Source organism: Larimichthys crocea, chromosome II, assembly GCF_000972845.2.
Source record: "Larimichthys crocea isolate SSNF chromosome II, L_crocea_2.0, whole genome shotgun sequence".
NCBI classification, from domain to species: domain Eukaryota; kingdom Metazoa; phylum Chordata; class Actinopteri; family Sciaenidae; genus Larimichthys; species Larimichthys crocea.
This window is the reverse complement of record NC_040012.1, coordinates 1,511,302-1,526,789: the sequence shown is the minus strand read 5'-3', so window position 1 is coordinate 1,526,789 and position 15,488 is coordinate 1,511,302. Positions and strand designations below refer to the sequence as shown.

The window sequence follows — 15,488 nt, the reverse complement described above, 5'->3', positions numbered from 1 at the left end:
GGTTTTTGTGGGCAAGTTTTTCCTCACTCGAACCGAGGGTCTAAGGACAGAGGGTGTCACTCCCTGTACAGATTGTAAAGCCCTCTGAGGCAAATGTACTTTGTGACTTTGGGCTATACAAATAAAATTGATTTGATTTGATTTGATACTGTCACTGTCAGGTTCTACTGTCACTGTTAGGTTCTACCATCAGGTTCTGCTGTCAGGTTCTACTGTCACTGTTATGTTCTACCATCAGGTTCTACTGTCACTGTTAGGTTCTACCATAAGGTTCTACTGTCAGGTTCTATCGTCAAGTTCTACTGTCACTGTTATGTTCTACCATCAGGTTCTACTGTCAGGTTCTACTGTCACTGTTATGTTCTACCATCAGGTTCTACTGTCACTGTCAGGTTCTACTGTCACTATCAGGTTCCACCTTCATGTTCTACTGTCACTGTCAGGTTCTCCTGAGGTTCTACTGTCAGGTTCTGTTAACCTTTTGAGTTCTCTGTTTTCCAGGTCTGGTGAAACTCTCGGAGCTGAAGGGACCTCCTCTTCCTGTGAGATCACTTCCTGTTCCTGACAGTGTGATGACTCAGAGAGGGGGCGGAGCCTGTGAAGAGGAGGAGGAGGAGTCAGCTGCGACAGTCCGGAGGAGAAACAGGAAATCTGCAGCAGCCGAAGGTGGGGAGTTGAAGGCAAGAGGACGTCGGCAAAAAGATTTTGACCCGATGGCAGTGGAGGAAGAGGAGGTGGAGCCTCAGGAGAATAAGGATAAGGCGGACCCCACCATCTGGACTCAGAACCAGCAGAAACTGCTGGAACTTGCTCTGCAACAGTTTCCTCGAGGAACCACAGAACGCTGGGACTGCATCGCCAAGGTGGTCCCAGGGAAGAGCAAGGTGAGGACTGGAACACGGCAGCACGACACAACATGTGAACAAACCGACGTAAACCAACTAAACAAACTAAACAAACCAGATGTAAACAAACTAAACAAACCAGACGTAAACAAACCTGATGTAAACAAACTAAACAAACCAGACGTAAACAAACTAAACAAACCAGACGTAAACCAGACGTAAACAAACCAGACGTAAACAAACCAGACGTAAACAAACTAAATAAACCAGACGTAAACAAACCAGACGTAAACAAACTAAATAAACCAGGTGTGAACAAACCAGATGTAAACAAACCAGACATAAACAAACTAAATAAACCAGATGTCGACTATCTTGATCATCGGCCTACAGTAATGTTTTGGACCTGGACACACCTCGTCAGGTGATTGTGATCACTATATTAATGCTGACTTAACGTTGTGATGTCTTTTTCAGGAGGAGTGTATGATTCGTTATAAGATGTTGGCGGAGCTCGTTCAGAGGAGGAAACAGGCCAAAAACTGACCCTCATTTTGCCTCCTCCTGCTCTGACCTCCTGACAGGTGAATCATCTGACAGGTGAATGACCTGTCACCTGACTGTGTTTAATTGTTCTGTCCAAGTGAGCTGCCTGCTGATTGGGTAGAATTCTACATGTGTTTTTTATGTGTGATGTGGCGTCTCACCTGCTCAGGTGTGTTTTTATAACTCATGTCAAAGGAAGCAGGTGACTGACCTCTGACCTCACAGCTTCATGTGCCTTAGATCATTCAGCATGCTGTCAATCAACTTCTGTTCATCTGATCAATAAAAAGTATTTATTACCTGCTGCTGTTCGTGTTGATTCACCTTCACAGGTAAACTCACCTGTTCATCATCAATAATAAATGTTAAGTGTGTGCAAACATGTCGGAAACAATCAATGCATGAAAATCATGATCATGTGATTATTGGTGACCAATAAAGTCTGATCACCGAACATAAAGATTTATTTTATGGTTTTAAATCTGTCGTTACCATGGTAACAAAACCTGGAACAGAAACGGGAAATACAAACCATCAGAGAACCATCAGCTGACCATCAAACATGGAGAACATTTAAAACTGAGTTTATATTAACAGAACCACACCAAACAGAAGTTCTCTGCTGACCTAACACTTCACAACATGAGCAGAACCTCGAGCAGAACCTGGACCATGGTGGACCATGGTAGATCATGGTGTTTCATAGTGGGCCATGGTGGACCATGGTGGGTCATGGTGGACCATGGTGGGTCATGGTGGTTCATGATGGTTCATGGTGGACCATGGTAGATCATGGTGTTTCATAGTGGGGCATGGTGGGTCATGGTGTTTCATAGTGGGGCATGGTGTTTCATAGTGGGTCATGGTGGACCATGGTAGATCATGGTGTTTCATAGTGGGGCATGGTAGATCATGGTGTTTCATAGTGGGGCATGGTGGGTCATGGTAGATCATGGCGTTTCATAGTGGGGCATGGTGGGTCATGGTAGATCATGGTGTTTCATAGTGGGGCATGGTGGGTCATGGTGTTTCATAGTGGGGCATGGTAGATCATGGTGTTTCATAGTGGGGCATGGTGGGTCATGGTGGACCATGGTAGATCATGGTGTTTCATAGTGGGGCATGGTGGGTCATGGTAGATCATGGTGTTTCATAGTGGGGCATGGTGGGTCATGGTAGATCATGGTGTTTCATAGTGGGGCATGGTGGGTCATGGTAGATCATGGTGTTTCATAGTGGGTCATGGTGGTTCATGGTAGATCATGGTGTTTCATAGTGGGGCATGGTGGGTCATGGTAGATCATGGTGTTTCATAGTGGGGCATGGTGGGTCATGGTAGATCATGGTGTTTCATAGTGGGGCATGGTGGGTCATGGTAGATCATGGTGTTTCATAGTGGGGCATGGTGGATCATGGTGTTTCATAGTGGGGCATGGTAGATCATGGTGTTTCATAGTGGGGCATGGTGGGTCATGGTGGACCATGGTAGATCATGGTGTTTCATAGTGGGGCATGGTAGATCATGGTGTTTCATAGTGGGGCATGGTAGATCATGGTGTTTCATAGTGGGGCATGGTGGGTCATGGTAGATCATGGTGTTTCATAGTGGGGCATGGTGGGTCATGGTAGATCATGGTGTTTCATAGTGGGGCATGGTGGGTCATGGTAGATCATGGTGTTTCATAGTGGGTCATGGTGGGTCATGGTAGATCATGGTGTTTCATAGTGGGGCATGGTGGGTCATGGTAGATCATGGTGTTTCATAGTGGGTCATGGTGGGTCATGGTAGATCATGGTGTTTCATAGTGGGGCATGGTGGGTCATGGTAGATCATGGTGTTTCATAGTGGGTCATGGTGGGTCATGGTAGATCATGGTGTTTCATAGTGGGGCATGGTGGGTCATGGTAGATCATGGTGTTTCATAGTGGGGCATGGTGGGTCATGGTGTTTCATAGTGGGGCATGGTGGGTCATGGTGGACCATGGTAGATCATGGTGTTTCATAGTGGGTCATGGTAGATCATGGTGTTTCATAGTGGGGCATGGTGGGTCATGGTAGATCATGGTGTTTCATAGTGGGTCATGGTGTTTCATAGTGGGGCATGGTGGGTCATGGTAGATCATGGTGTTTCATAGTGGGGCTTGGTGGGTCATGGTGTTTCATAGTGGGTCATGGTGGGTCATGGTGGGTCAGCCGTCACAGAGCCTGGAGGTTTGGGGTCATTGTCGTGTTGAAAACCAGATGATGTCATGTCTGTATGCTGTGGTAGCCATGCTGGTCAAAGCTCCTCCATGCTTCACAGTGGGAACCACACATGCAGACATGGCGGTCTGAACCAGAACCCTCAGACGTCCTCTGGTCTGATGTCCGTTCATGTGTTGGTCTCCATCAGTCATTCAGATTCACACAGGCTCCAGCAGGTGGCACTAATATAACTGTGAGGATACCAGCTACTGCCAAAGAAGAAGAAAGCGGACGAGAAGGAGGCGCAGAAGAAGAAGCCGTCAGTTAGCATTAGCCTTAGCGCATTAAAGTCCACACGTCACTGCTGCCGTAAGTCTACGTCATGTTTTAACGTGTTTCAGGTTAACAGACAGACAGACGGGTTAACAGACAGACAGACAGACAGGTTAACAGACTGCTGCCGTAAGTCTACGTCATGTTTTAACGTGTTTCAGCTGTTGTTAAAAGGCGGGAAACGGCCAGATAAACGTCACAGGCTGCGTGAAGCTAACCGGCTGTCTGACGTCACATCTTACCGTGACAACAGAGTTAGCATCAGAGCTAATGAGCTAGAGTTTGATGACGTCAGTCCACCAGACTCAATTTAGACAGACAGACAGGTTAACAGACAGACAGGTTCACAGACAGACAGACAGGTTAACAGACAGACAGGTTCACAGACAGACAGACAGACAGGTTAACAAACAGACAGACAGGTTAACAAACAGACAGACAGACAGACAAGTTAACAGACAGACAGACAGGTTAACAAACAGACAGACAGACAAGTTAACAGACAGACAGACAGACAGACATGTTAACAAACAGAGAGACGGGTTAACAGACAGACAGACAGACAGACAGGTTAACAAACAGACAGACAGGTTAACAGACAGACAGACAGGTTAACAGACAGACAGACAGGTTAACAGACAGACAGACAGGTTAACAGACAGACAGACAGGTTAACAGACAGACAGACAGACAGGTTAACAGACAGACGGGTTAACAGACAGACGGGTTAACAGACAGACGGACAGACTTTCTGTGCCTGTCTGTCTCTTACAGGTGTTATGTTGAGGTCATGTCTCTCTCTCTGTGTGCCTGTCTGTCTCTCTCAGGTGTGATGTGGCAGTCATGTCTCTCTCAGGTGTGATGTGGCGGTCATGTCTCTCTGTGTGCCTGTCTGTCTCTCTCAGGTGTGATGTGGCGGTCATGTCTCTCCAGGTGACCTTGCAGCAGAGGATTGCTTCGGCTCAGGTGTTGCTGCAGCGGGCGGAGCTTCTGTGTCCGGGCGTTGAGGGTCATCAGAAACTGTGTTCGAAGCTGCGGGCAGAGCTGCGCTTCCTTCGTCGGGTGGAGGCCGGAGAGCTGCAGGTGAAGGAGTCTCACCTGCACAGCACCAACCTGACTCACCTGACGGCCATCGTGGAATCAGCTCAGAGTCTGGAGGGCGTGGTTGCTCTGCTGCACGTCTTCACCTACCAGGATGCTGCCGGATGCCGCCGGACGCTGGTGGTGGACGTGGTGGCTAATGGGGGCCACACCTGGGTGAAGGCGGTGGGCAGGAAGGCGGAGGCTCTGCACAACATCTGGCTGGGGCGGGGCCAGTACGGTGACAAGAGCATCATTGGGCAGGCGGAGGACTTCCTGCAGGCGAGCCGGCAGCAGCCCGTCCAGTACCGACACCCCCACATCGTCTTCGCCTTCTACAACGGCGTCTCCTGCCCCATGGCCGACCGCCTAAGGGACATGGGCGTCTCTGTCCGCGGGGACATTGTTGCCGTCAACACTGTAGTGGTGGAGGAGGGAGGAGATGAGGAGGACCTGGAGGAGGAGGAGGAGGAGCCAACTGAAGATGGCAACGATGAGAAGGCGGAGTCTGAGCTGACCCGAGTGGACCGTGGCATGGTGGTGGCCAGTCTTGAGTTTCCCGCTCAGGTGCAGGTGGAGGAGTGTCGGCGCGTTAACCTTGACATCACCACGCTCATCACGTACGTGTCGTCGCTGAGTCACGGCCGCTGTCACTTCACCTTCAGAGAGCCAGTGCTGACGGAGCAGGCGGCTCAGGAGCGCTGCCTGCAGGTGCTGCCACAGCTCAACGCCTTCATGGAGGGGAAGGAGCTATTTACCTGTCGCGCCGCCGTCCACGACTTCCAGGTGATCCTGGACACGCTGGGTGGGCCGGGCGAGAAGGAGCGTGCTCAGAAACTGCTCGCCCGCCTCCACGTGGTGGACGACCGACCGTCGGAGCGCACGCTGCACCTCACGCCCAGCGCCAAGGTCAACCGCCGTTCGCTCACGATCTTCGGCACTGGAGACTCACTGAGGGCCGTTACCATGACAGCAAACAGCCGCTTTGTCAGGGCGGCAGCCAATCAGGGCGTCCGGTACAGTGTATTCATCCACCAACCGAGAGCTCTGACCGAGGGCAAGGAGTGGAGGGCCACGCCCATCTGAACCTTCATGTGCAGGGGCTGATGGGAGTTTGAGTTTATCAGCTTGTCTGGTGAGGCGAGGGGGGTTCAGTCAGCTGATTGTTCTGTCAATGAAGCATTACATCACTTCCTGCTCGGCTGGTGTCGGGTGGAAATAAACTCTTAATAACAGCTGATTGACTTTAGTTAATGAGTGATGACGTCATGTAAAATGAATCAAAGCTGATTAATAAAAAATAAAAAATGAATCAAACGTGTCAGACTGCCTCTTGCTCCGTGCTTTTATTTTGAAAATCTGTGAGCGGATGTGTCTGTGTCGTGAGCAGCCTGTTAGCATGTTAGCCTGTTAGCTCGTGAGTTAGGCACAGATGGCGCGCGTGGTGCTCGGGGCGGAGCTGCGCACTTTGACAGAGGTAAAAACTTTATTGTTCCGCTCCACGTCACAATCAAACTTTATTGTTCCGCTCCACGTCACAATCAAACTTTATTACTTCAAAACAGAAGAAGCTAACGGCTAACAGCTAAATGCTAAAAACAACGTTAGCCCGAACATGGAGCTAACGATGCTAATCTCTCCTCCTCCTTCTCTCCTTCTCCTCCTTCTCTCCTTCTCCTCCTCCTCTCCTTCTCTCCTTCTTCTCCTCCTTCTCTCCTTCTCTCCTTCTCTCCTTCTTCTCCTCCTTCTCTCCTCCTTCTCTCCTTCTCCTCTCCTCTTCCTATTCTCCTTCTCTCCTCCTTCTCTCCTCTCCTCCTTCTCTCCTCTCCTCCTTCTCTCCTCCTCTCCTAGCCTCCTTCTTTCCTCTCCTCCTCTCTCGCTCTACTCTCCTCCTCTCCCCTCTCCTCCTTCTCTCCTCTCCTTTCCTCCTCCTCTCCTCTCTTCTCTCCTCCTCTCCCCTTCTCTCCTCCTCTCCCCCTCTCCTCCTCCTCCTCTCCCCTCTCCTCCTTCTCTCCTCTCCTGTTCTACTCTCCTGCTCTCCTCTCCTCCTTCTTTCCTCTCCTCCTCTCCCGCTCTACTCTCCTTCTCTCATCTTCTCTCCTTTCCTCCTCCTCTCCTCCTCCTCTCTCCTTTCCTCCTCTCCTTTCCTTCTCCTCTCCTCTCCTCCTTCTCTGCTCTCCTCTCCTCCTTCTCTCCTCAACTCCTTCTGTCCTCCTTCTCTCCTCCTCCCCTCTCCTTTCCTCTTCTCTTCTCTCCTCCTCTCCTTTCCTCCTCCTCTCCTCTCCTCCTTCTCTCTTCTCCTCTCCTCTTCTCTCCCTCTCCTTTCCTCCTCCTCTCCTCCTCTCCTCTCCTCCTTCTCTCCTCCTCCTCTCCTCTCTCCTTTCCTCCTCCTGTCCTCTCCTCCTCCTCTCCTTCTCTCCTCCTCCTCTCCTTTCCTCCTCGTCTCCTCCTTCTCTCCTCCTCCTCTCCTCTCCTCCTCTTCTCTTCTCCTCCTCTCCTCTCCTCTCTCCTTTCCTCCTCCTCTCCTTCTGTCCTCCTTCTCTCCTCCTCCTCCCCTCTCCTTTCCTCTTCTGTCCTCCTCTCCTTCTCTCCTCCTCTCCTTTCCTCCTCCTCTCCTCTCCTCCTTCTCTCATCTCCTCTTCTCTTCTCTCCTCCTCTCCTTTCCTCCTCCTTTCCTCCTCCTCTCCTCCTCTCCTCTCCTCCTTCTCTCCTCTTCTCTCCTCCTCTCCTCTCTCCTCTCCTCTCTCCTTTCCTCCTCCTCTCCTCTCCCCCTTCTCTCCTCCTCTCCTCCTCGTCTCCTTCTCTCCCCCTCCTCTCCTTTCCTCCTCCTCTCCTCCTCCTCTCCTTCTCTCCTCCTCCTCCTCAGTGTCAGTACAGTCACCCCTCACAGACTCTGTCTGATGTTCGGTTGGTTCGTTCGTGTTTTTCTGATCTTCGTCTTTACGTCGATTTTTACCGTGAGTACATTTTTTTTAAATTCAAACATTTAAATTTAGTTTACAGTTTAAATATTTTAAAGTTTGACTTTGATGTCTTTAATAGTCTTTAATCTTAAAGGTACGACATGTCAGATTGAATTCCAAACAGTGGAGCGAGTCGCCGCCGCTGACGCCGCTGAACGTTCACTAACGCAGGATGAGCGAAACGTAACGTAAACGTTACTATCTAAACTCTGATACTGGAGATGTTACATCCAGCACACACACACAAAGTGCTGGCTCCATTCATGGCAGCTGCTGTCCTGGACATTAGTTTTTACTGTATAAAACAGTCAATGTTGCATTGGATTGGCAGTAACATTTCTTTTACGTGATTTCTTAATTAATTTGGTTTTAGGTTTTCTTAATTAATCTGTCAGCCCCTAAGCTAAACACACCGTCAGCACAGACAAACCCGTCTCCACCTGACACTATCAAGACGGAGTTCATGCTCTATAAACTATGAAAAATAGTACTATAAATAAATAAACTGTCTCTCAGGTCTGGTAGAGTCCAACTCTGTCAAACTGCTGCTCGCTGCTTCCATTGTTGTAGTCCGCTGTGTTTGCTGCAGATTTGTTTCATATCTGATCATAAGGCGAAAACATAAACAGAGAGACGGCCAGGCGGTAAATTTCAAAATAAGAACATTTTGGCTGTCGGGTTTTTGTCAACAAGCAAGTATTTTAACTTAGCATGAACTGATGATATAGCATATTAATTTTATGATTTAATACAGTGAATATCTGACATATTGTACCTTTGATTAATTAATACATATTTGTAACCTGGCTAGCGCTTGGTTTTCCTGGAACCAATCATCAGCCTCTGTGTAACTAAAGCTAAAACTGCAGTTCCTCTAACGTCCACCTGAGGCTGGCTCCAGAAGTGAGTCAGTCTCCATAAGTCCCCATGTCCAAATGTCCAACTTCACAGCAGAAATAAACATGTTTACAGCCTGGTACAAAAAACAGTTTTGGTCTCTGTAGCTAATTTCCCCGTTCATGACAACTGTACTGAGGGTGAATTTATATACAACTCACCTGTTCACATTATATTAAGGCTTAAAGTTATGCAGGATTAAGAGCGTGGACGCTTTGATTGACAGGTGGGTGTGGTCACAGCTGTCATGCAGCTCTCTCCATGCTCCACTTTTTTGACCAGCTTTAGATTAGGGAGGGCTGCCATTGGCTGACATGACTGGTTCCTCACACCGTCCTACAGGAACTACAGCTCCCAGAATGCATTGGGGTTGTGAGCAGGAAGTGTGATGTCACTACATTAGCAGTTAGCTGAATTAGCTTAGATCACATTGATCTTTTCTCTGATGACGTTTGTTCTGGATGACATCAGAGAGGATGATACCCACAGGAAGTGATGTCACACAGTGTGTGGCTGTGGATGGACTGATAAACAGTGATGGTGTGTGTCTCCTCACAGGTTTCCCAAACAAACAGAAGAAGAAGCTGGTTTACCTGGCCGGGACGCTTCCTGTCCATTATGAAGGTGAGTTTTCACTGTCTGTCATTTTGTTTCACAGTCCGGATCAGTCTGGTCCTGTCCGGTCCGGTCCGGTCTCCTTTGACTCTTGGAGGTCATTTGTCTTAACAGGAAGTGAGTACAATATCCCAGTGTGCATCTGGCTTCATGAGACCCACCCAGTGACCCGACCTCGCTGTTATGTCTGTCCCTCCGTTTCCATGGTGATCAACCCGTCCTGTCCCTGCGTGGATGCCTCTGGTAACATCAGCCTCGACGGACTGAAGACCTGGACCCACGTAAGGCCTACTGAGCATGCTCAGGCTGAGCAGATTAATCTGTTAGTTAGCAGGTTAGTTAGCTGTTAGTTAGCTGTTACTTAGCTGTTAGTTAGCAGGTTACTTAGCTGTTAGTTAGCAGGGTTAGTAGTAGTTAGTATTATCAACAGGTAATGGGAGGAGGAGCTTGTTGTGTTTCACTTCCTGTCAGGGCGTGTCCAACCTGTCACTGCTCGTGTCAGAGATGAGACAGGCCTTCCAGAAGGACACACCCCTTTATGCCAGACCTGCTGTACAAGCCCCGCCCCCAACAGCCCCGCCCTCTGCAGGTGTACAGGTGCCTCAGTCAGCTGGAAGGTCAGAGAGTTCAGCTCCTTCATCGTGTCGCCATGACACATCACTGAATATTGGTAACAATCAATACATCCCATCCTCCTCCTCGTTAGCATGCTAAATACTAGCTTCCTTTGTGTATTTGTGACCTGATGAAGTCCCGCCCTTCTGTTTCAGCCAGCCAATGGGAGCAGAGCAGGCTGGTGAGGTCATACACTGAGGAGCTGGAGGGGATCGACTTCAGCGCTCCTCTTCCTCCTTCCTCTTCCTCCAACAACCCCTTCCATACCTCCTCCTCCTCAGGTTAGACAGTAGCATCAAACAACTGGTCATCTGATCATGTGACCATGTGGACTGTACACCTGGTCCTTGTCTTCGCAGGTGCCCCCCTTGTAGAGCCTCTCAGCAGAGTGATGGGAGCTCTGAGGCTGGACAGAGAGTCCAGCAGAGACCAGTATGGTTGGTCACCTGTCCAAACAGTCCAATCAGAAGTAGCCAGAGTCAGACACACTACAGGTTCTGTGGTTCTGGGTCCAGGTTCTGGACTAGCCGCTGAATCTTATCAGGACCTCTGTACTGAGAGACTACAATCCCAAACAGGAGCTGGAGTGGACCACATCAAGGTGAGGAAGACTACTGGGTCTCAGCTGGTCTTAGCAGGTCTCAGGTCGATAGGTGGTCTCCGCTGGTCTCAACAGGTCTCAGTTGGTCTCAGCAGGTCTCGGGTGGTCTCAGGTGGTCTCAGCAGGTCTCAACAGGTCTCAGGTGGTCTCAAGTGGTCTCAGCAGGTCTGAACTGGTCTAAGCAGGTCTCCGCTGGTCTCAACAGGTCTCAGCTGGTCTTAGGTGTCTCCGCAGGTCTCAGGTGGTCTCAGCAGGTCTCAGGTGGTCTCAGTAGGTCTCAGCAGATCTCAGGTGGTTTCAGCAGGTGTCAGCTGGTCTCAGGTGGTCTCAGCAGGTCTCAGGTGGTTTCAGCAGGTCTCAGATGGTCTAAGCAGGTCTCAGCTGGTCTCAACTGGTCTCAGCAGGTCTCAGATGGTCTCGGCAGGTCTCAACTGGTCTCAGCATGTCTCAGGTGGTCTCAACTGGTCTCAGCAGATCTCAGGTGGTCTCAGCAGGTCTCAGATGGTCTCAGCTGGTCTCAGGTGGTCTCAGCAGGTCTCAGGTGGTCTCAGGTTGTCTCATGTGGTCTCAGCAGATCTCAGGTGGTCTAAGTAGGTCTCAGTAGGTCTCAGATGGTCTCAGCAGGTCCCAGGTGGTCTCAGCAGGTCGTAGGTAGTCTCAGCAGGTCTCAGATGGTCTCAGCAGGTCTCAGGTGGTCTAAGTAGGTCTCAGGTGTTCTAAGCAAGTCTCTGGTGGTCTAAGTAGGTCTCAGGTGGTCTCAGCAGGTCTCAGGTGGTCTAAGTAGGTCTCAGGTGGTCTAAGCAGGTCTCAGGTGGTCTCAGGTGATCTAAGTAGGTCTCAGGTGGTCTAATCAGGTCTCAGGTGGTCTAAGCAGGTCTCAGGTGGTCTAAGCAGGTCTCAGGTGGTCTCAGCAGGTCTCAGGTGGTCTCTTTGTGTCCTCCTCCTTCAGATGGCGGCTCGTCTTCCTCCGGACCAGGCGGCCATCTTCCTGTCTCTGATGACCATGGAGGGGCGGAGCTTCAGCCCGTGTGATGTCATAGAGGCAGTCCAGCTCAACAGAGATTTCCCATCAGCCCTCAAGTTCCTGACGCACAGCTGCCCCATCTGTCAGGAGCAGGTGACCTTTAGCAAGGTGAGAGTGACAGCCAATCAGAGAGCAGGCAGCCTTCATCACATCGTCACATGACATGTTTCTTCTTCTCTGGCTGTACTTCCTGTAGATCGTCACGATGACTCACTGCTCCTGCTTCCTGTGTCAGACGTGTTTTAAGACGTTTTTCTCTGCGGCCATTAAAGAGAAGAGTGTCGATCAGCTGGTGTGTCCTCAGTGTGGACGACCTGAGGTCAGAGGTCAGGGCGGGATGGAGGAGTTCATGGACTACTTCAACCTGCTCGACACACAGGTGAGGCGATCACACAGAGGGGTCAGACGTTCTCCAGGGTCCAGTTCTCACCATCCACAGTTGTCAGCAGTAGAACAGAGTCCTGAAACAGAAACAGCTTCAAACGGGGTGAGGAACAGTCAGACTGTGCTGCCAAGGTGAGGCTGTGGTGACAGTTTGATGTCACACATCATACTTCATGGAAAGACTGTGCACAGCAACAAGACACAAGGTAGTTCTGCTGCATCAGTAAGGTCTCTCCAGACAAAGAATTCAAAGCAGACTCTGGTTTCAAGATGTTCAAGCTCTTTTGAAGAAGCACGAAGAAACAGAGAGTGTTCAGGATCATAGACGCAATGGTTCCTTCAAAATCTGAAGACGTCCAGCAGTGCCATCAGAAGAAGTAGTTCTGGAAGTGATGGTATGACCCTCACAGGCCTGATCTCAACATCATAGAGTCTGTCTGGGATTACATGAAGAGACAGAAGGATCTGAGGAAGCCTACATCCACAGAAGATCTGTGGTTAGTTCAACTTTAGAACAACCTGCCAGCCGAGTTCCTTCAAAAACGTGTGCAAGTGTACCGAGAACAACTAATGCTGTTTGAAGGCAACACACACCAAATGTTGATTTGATTTAGATTTCTCTTCTGTTTATTCACTTCACTGCATTCTGTTCATTTTCTTTTATGAAAGCAGTTTATAGCATTTTTTCACACCTGCCTACTTTTGCACAGTACTGTATATCCGACTGAAACAAGGATTTTAGGGAGTCCAGTCTTTGTTTCAGTGTTGTGGAAATCCAAAGGATCTGCTGTTTGTTTGTTTTGTCTGTCTGCAGATCCGTCACTTCCTGCCACCTCAGATCCATGAACTATTCCAGAGGAAGCTCAGAGACAAAGCTCTGCAGGACATGCCGAACTTCCGTTGGTGTGCTCATGTAAGGACCTCAAAGACTGTTGAAGGTTCTCGTAATCAACTAACGGCAAACAGGTGTCCTTAACGACCCACAGGTGACATTAATGACCCACAGGTGACCATAACGACCCACAGGTGACCTTAATGACTCACATGTGACCTTAATGACCCACAGTGTGTGTCCCTGTGTGTGTCTTTCTGTGTCAACTTTCCAGTGTTCGTTCGGCATGCTCCATGAAGCCGACAGGTTAAGGATGGACTGTCCGAGCTGTAAGAAGAGTACCTGCAGTCAGTGCAGATCACCTGTAAGACACACATACACCGATCTGATCCAAACCAGGACCAGGTCCTGCATATACAGTTACCCTGTCGAGAATGTGACTCTGAGCACAGCCTTTTTGTGTCTGCAGTGGTTCCCTCAACATCAAGGACTATCCTGTCACCAGTTTAGAGTCTGGCAGCAGCAAAACCAGCCGGACCACCACAAGACAACCCTGCTAAGCTATAAAAGCATTGGTACAAATGCAACACCATCAACAAGATCTGAAAGTCCTCCTAACACCAGCACTTTGAACTTAGTGGAGCTAACAGGTGGTGTTAGGAGGACTTGTGGACTTGTGGTCCTGCTGGTTCTCTGATTGTAGTCTTGTTTTTGTCCTCAGAGTGTCCAAATTGTCAGTTTGTCTTCGGTCTGTCTAAAGGAGGCTGTCTTCACTTCACCTGCACTCAGTGTCAGCATCAGTTCTGTGGGGGCTGCAGTCAGGCCTTCACCCCCGGATCTGTGAGTTCACATTATTTATGACATTTCTGATACCCGATCCCTCATGCTATGATACCCAATGTCTAACGCTATGATACCCGATGTCTAACGTTATGAACCAGTCTCTGACTTCCCGACACCATGGCTGAAATCGGGTATCTGGGAAAGTAACCATGACAGAGCATGCCTGTAACCAAAGTATTTGGGTCACCTGCCTCCTCGTGTCAGACGTCACTGCTTTAGACTGTCTACAGGTTTCATTAGAACTTTAATGTCCTCAGGCCTGCGGTTTCTCTGCTGACTGTGGAACCAAAGGTCTTCACGCACACCACCCCAGAGACTGCCTATACCACCTGAGGGACTGGACTGTGGCCCGTCTACACCTGCTCCTTCAGGTAAGAACCACCTGAGGGACCATGAAAGTTCAGGTATGTGCAGGAGGTGTGTGGCCAGAACTGATGTGCTGGGCTGTGTTTGTGGTCTCAGTATTGCAGAGTGTCTCCTGCCTGGTTAGAATCAGCTAATGACAGTTCACCTGACACCAGTCGGACAGGTGAGGTCTTTTCTGCTCATCAGGTGGATTCTCTTCCCTCCCAGTTTGATTGACACAAGTTCATTTTCAGGGGTGTGTGTGGTTTTGGAGCTCAGAGATGACGGCAGCAGATGGGAGGAGCCCTGTGGACGTCAGGCCCCCCCAGAGTACAGAGGATACTGCCAGTAAGACCACTTCTCCCAGTACAGACCACAGTCTGATCCAGTACAGACCAGTAGAGTTTAGCTGTACAGGTGTGTTTGTTTCAGTATCAGGTGTACAGTCTCCGTCCATCTGTTCCATCAGGTTACACTATAAAGAGTGTTTGGTGGAGCTGATTAACCGTTGCCGTGCCGACCCAGCAGTCCTCTTCAGTCCGGCAGAGATGATGGCGGAGCTGCAGCGCTGGCACGTCGCTGTGCCGACCAGAAAACCAGAAGAACCGGAGCCACTGTACGTGCACCGCCTCCGCATGGTGAGTGACATCATCAGTAACATCATCATGAGTCAACCAGTCAAACGGGTCATTAATGGCTCAGATAATTCAGCCAATCACAGCGCAGGATCCTGTCTGTCTCCTCAGACTCTGACCAATAGCGTTCCTCTCCGGAAGCAGCGCCGCTCTCCTCTCAAACCCAACGACGACCTCTGTCCTCTAACCTCCACTCTGGCTCCTGGAGCTCCACTTCCTCATATGCTGCTGAGTGACTAACCCCACCGACTCGGTACATGGCAGCCAATCAGGAAGCAACATTCTGTGTCACCATAGTAACAACAAACATTTATTTCCAGGGGAAAAAGTGTTCTGACCACGCCGGTCCTACTAACAAGACTAAAATCAAAATCCTCACCCGTCTAATACCAGTGGCATCATCATTGGCATCTGATTGGCTCGCAGTTACCGTGGAAGCAGAACAAGGAGAACATGGAATTAATGATGTTAACTAGTCTTCTCTCAGCATGTGTTAGCTCTGTTGACATGTTTGGATAAATGTTCAGTAAATATCTAAAATATTTTCATCAGCTTCCTGTCTTTTTTTCCATGACGACCACTGAGCATGTTCATGTGAAGTGATTTCTTTCTGAACGATAACACAGAACGTGGAGAACAAAGAACATGGGGAACACAGAACGTGGAGAACACAGAACATGGGGAACAAAGAACATGGGGAACAAAGAACATGGAGAAGACAGAACGTGGAAAACACAGAACGTGG

At 49.5% G+C, this 15,488-nt stretch overlaps 3 protein-coding genes across 9 annotated transcripts in view; all 3 read left to right on the top strand.

The window, feature by feature from the left end:
• Window positions 1–1,695, top strand: part of dnajc1 (DnaJ (Hsp40) homolog, subfamily C, member 1) — an 8,025-nt gene extending 6,330 nt beyond the window's left edge. The window contains 2 exon segments of the mRNA XM_027291543.1: window positions 502–884; window positions 1,323–1,695. Coding sequence (XP_027147344.1) covers window positions 502–884; window positions 1,323–1,391 — 452 coding nt within the window. The 3' untranslated portion in view covers window positions 1,392–1,695.
• A 2,021-nt stretch (window positions 1,696–3,716) lies between these two features.
• Window positions 3,717–6,310, top strand: ciih7orf25 (chromosome II C7orf25 homolog). Of its 3 annotated transcripts, none has more exons than XM_027288471.1 (2): window positions 3,717–3,945; window positions 4,766–6,310. In XM_027288471.1, exon 2 carries the CDS (start codon window positions 4,771–4,773, stop codon window positions 6,073–6,075), a length of 1,305 nt encoding a protein of 434 aa, XP_027144272.1. In that variant the 5' UTR covers window positions 3,717–3,945; window positions 4,766–4,770; the 3' UTR covers window positions 6,076–6,310. The 3 variants fall into 3 exon arrangements, with proteins under 3 accessions (XP_027144272.1, XP_010746246.1, XP_027144278.1); XM_010747944.3 differs by having other exon boundaries at window positions 3,720–3,945; window positions 4,815–6,310; XM_027288477.1 differs by lacking the exon at window positions 3,717–3,945 and adding an exon at window positions 4,020–4,038 and having other exon boundaries at window positions 4,815–6,310.
• Window positions 6,311–6,315: 5 nt separating this feature from the next.
• si:dkey-181m9.8 (E3 ubiquitin-protein ligase RNF31) lies at window positions 6,316–15,289 on the top strand. Of its 5 annotated transcripts, XM_027288453.1 has the most exons (19): window positions 6,316–6,466; window positions 7,856–7,946; window positions 9,408–9,473; window positions 9,579–9,745; window positions 9,936–10,134; window positions 10,235–10,360; window positions 10,439–10,680; window positions 11,630–11,812; window positions 11,901–12,083; window positions 12,903–13,001; window positions 13,195–13,284; window positions 13,390–13,495; window positions 13,642–13,760; window positions 14,021–14,134; window positions 14,226–14,292; window positions 14,363–14,456; window positions 14,578–14,746; window positions 14,855–14,996; window positions 15,064–15,289. In XM_027288453.1, the coding sequence occupies exons 1-18, from the start codon at window positions 6,422–6,424 to the stop codon at window positions 14,981–14,983; spliced, it is 2,289 nt and encodes a 762-aa protein (XP_027144254.1). In that variant the 5' UTR covers window positions 6,316–6,421; the 3' UTR covers window positions 14,984–14,996; window positions 15,064–15,289. The 5 variants fall into 5 exon arrangements, with proteins under 5 accessions (XP_027144254.1, XP_010746247.2, XP_019116244.1 ...); XM_010747945.3 differs by having other exon boundaries at window positions 14,855–15,289; XM_019260699.2 differs by lacking the exon at window positions 15,064–15,289 and having other exon boundaries at window positions 13,681–13,760; window positions 14,855–14,991.
• Window positions 15,290–15,488: the final 199 nt, after the last annotated feature.

What these genes read in the sequence shown, in the direction of transcription:
- ciih7orf25 (XM_027288471.1), top strand. Translation starts at nt 4,771, where the DNA reads ATGTGGCGGTCATGTCTCTCTGTGTGCCTGTCTGTCTCTCTCAGGTGT.
- si:dkey-181m9.8 (XM_027288453.1), top strand. Translation starts at nt 6,422, where the DNA reads ATGGCGCGCGTGGTGCTCGGGGCGGAGCTGCGCACTTTGACAGAG. An exon ending in GACTGAAGACCTGGACCCAC is followed by an intron (nt 9,746 to 9,935) that starts GTAAGGCCTACT and finishes ACTTCCTGTCAG; the next exon opens with GGCGTGTCCAACCTGTCACT. An exon ending in GAGTACAGAGGATACTGCCA is followed by an intron (nt 14,457 to 14,577) that starts GTAAGACCACTT and finishes CTGTTCCATCAG; the next exon opens with GTTACACTATAAAGAGTGTT.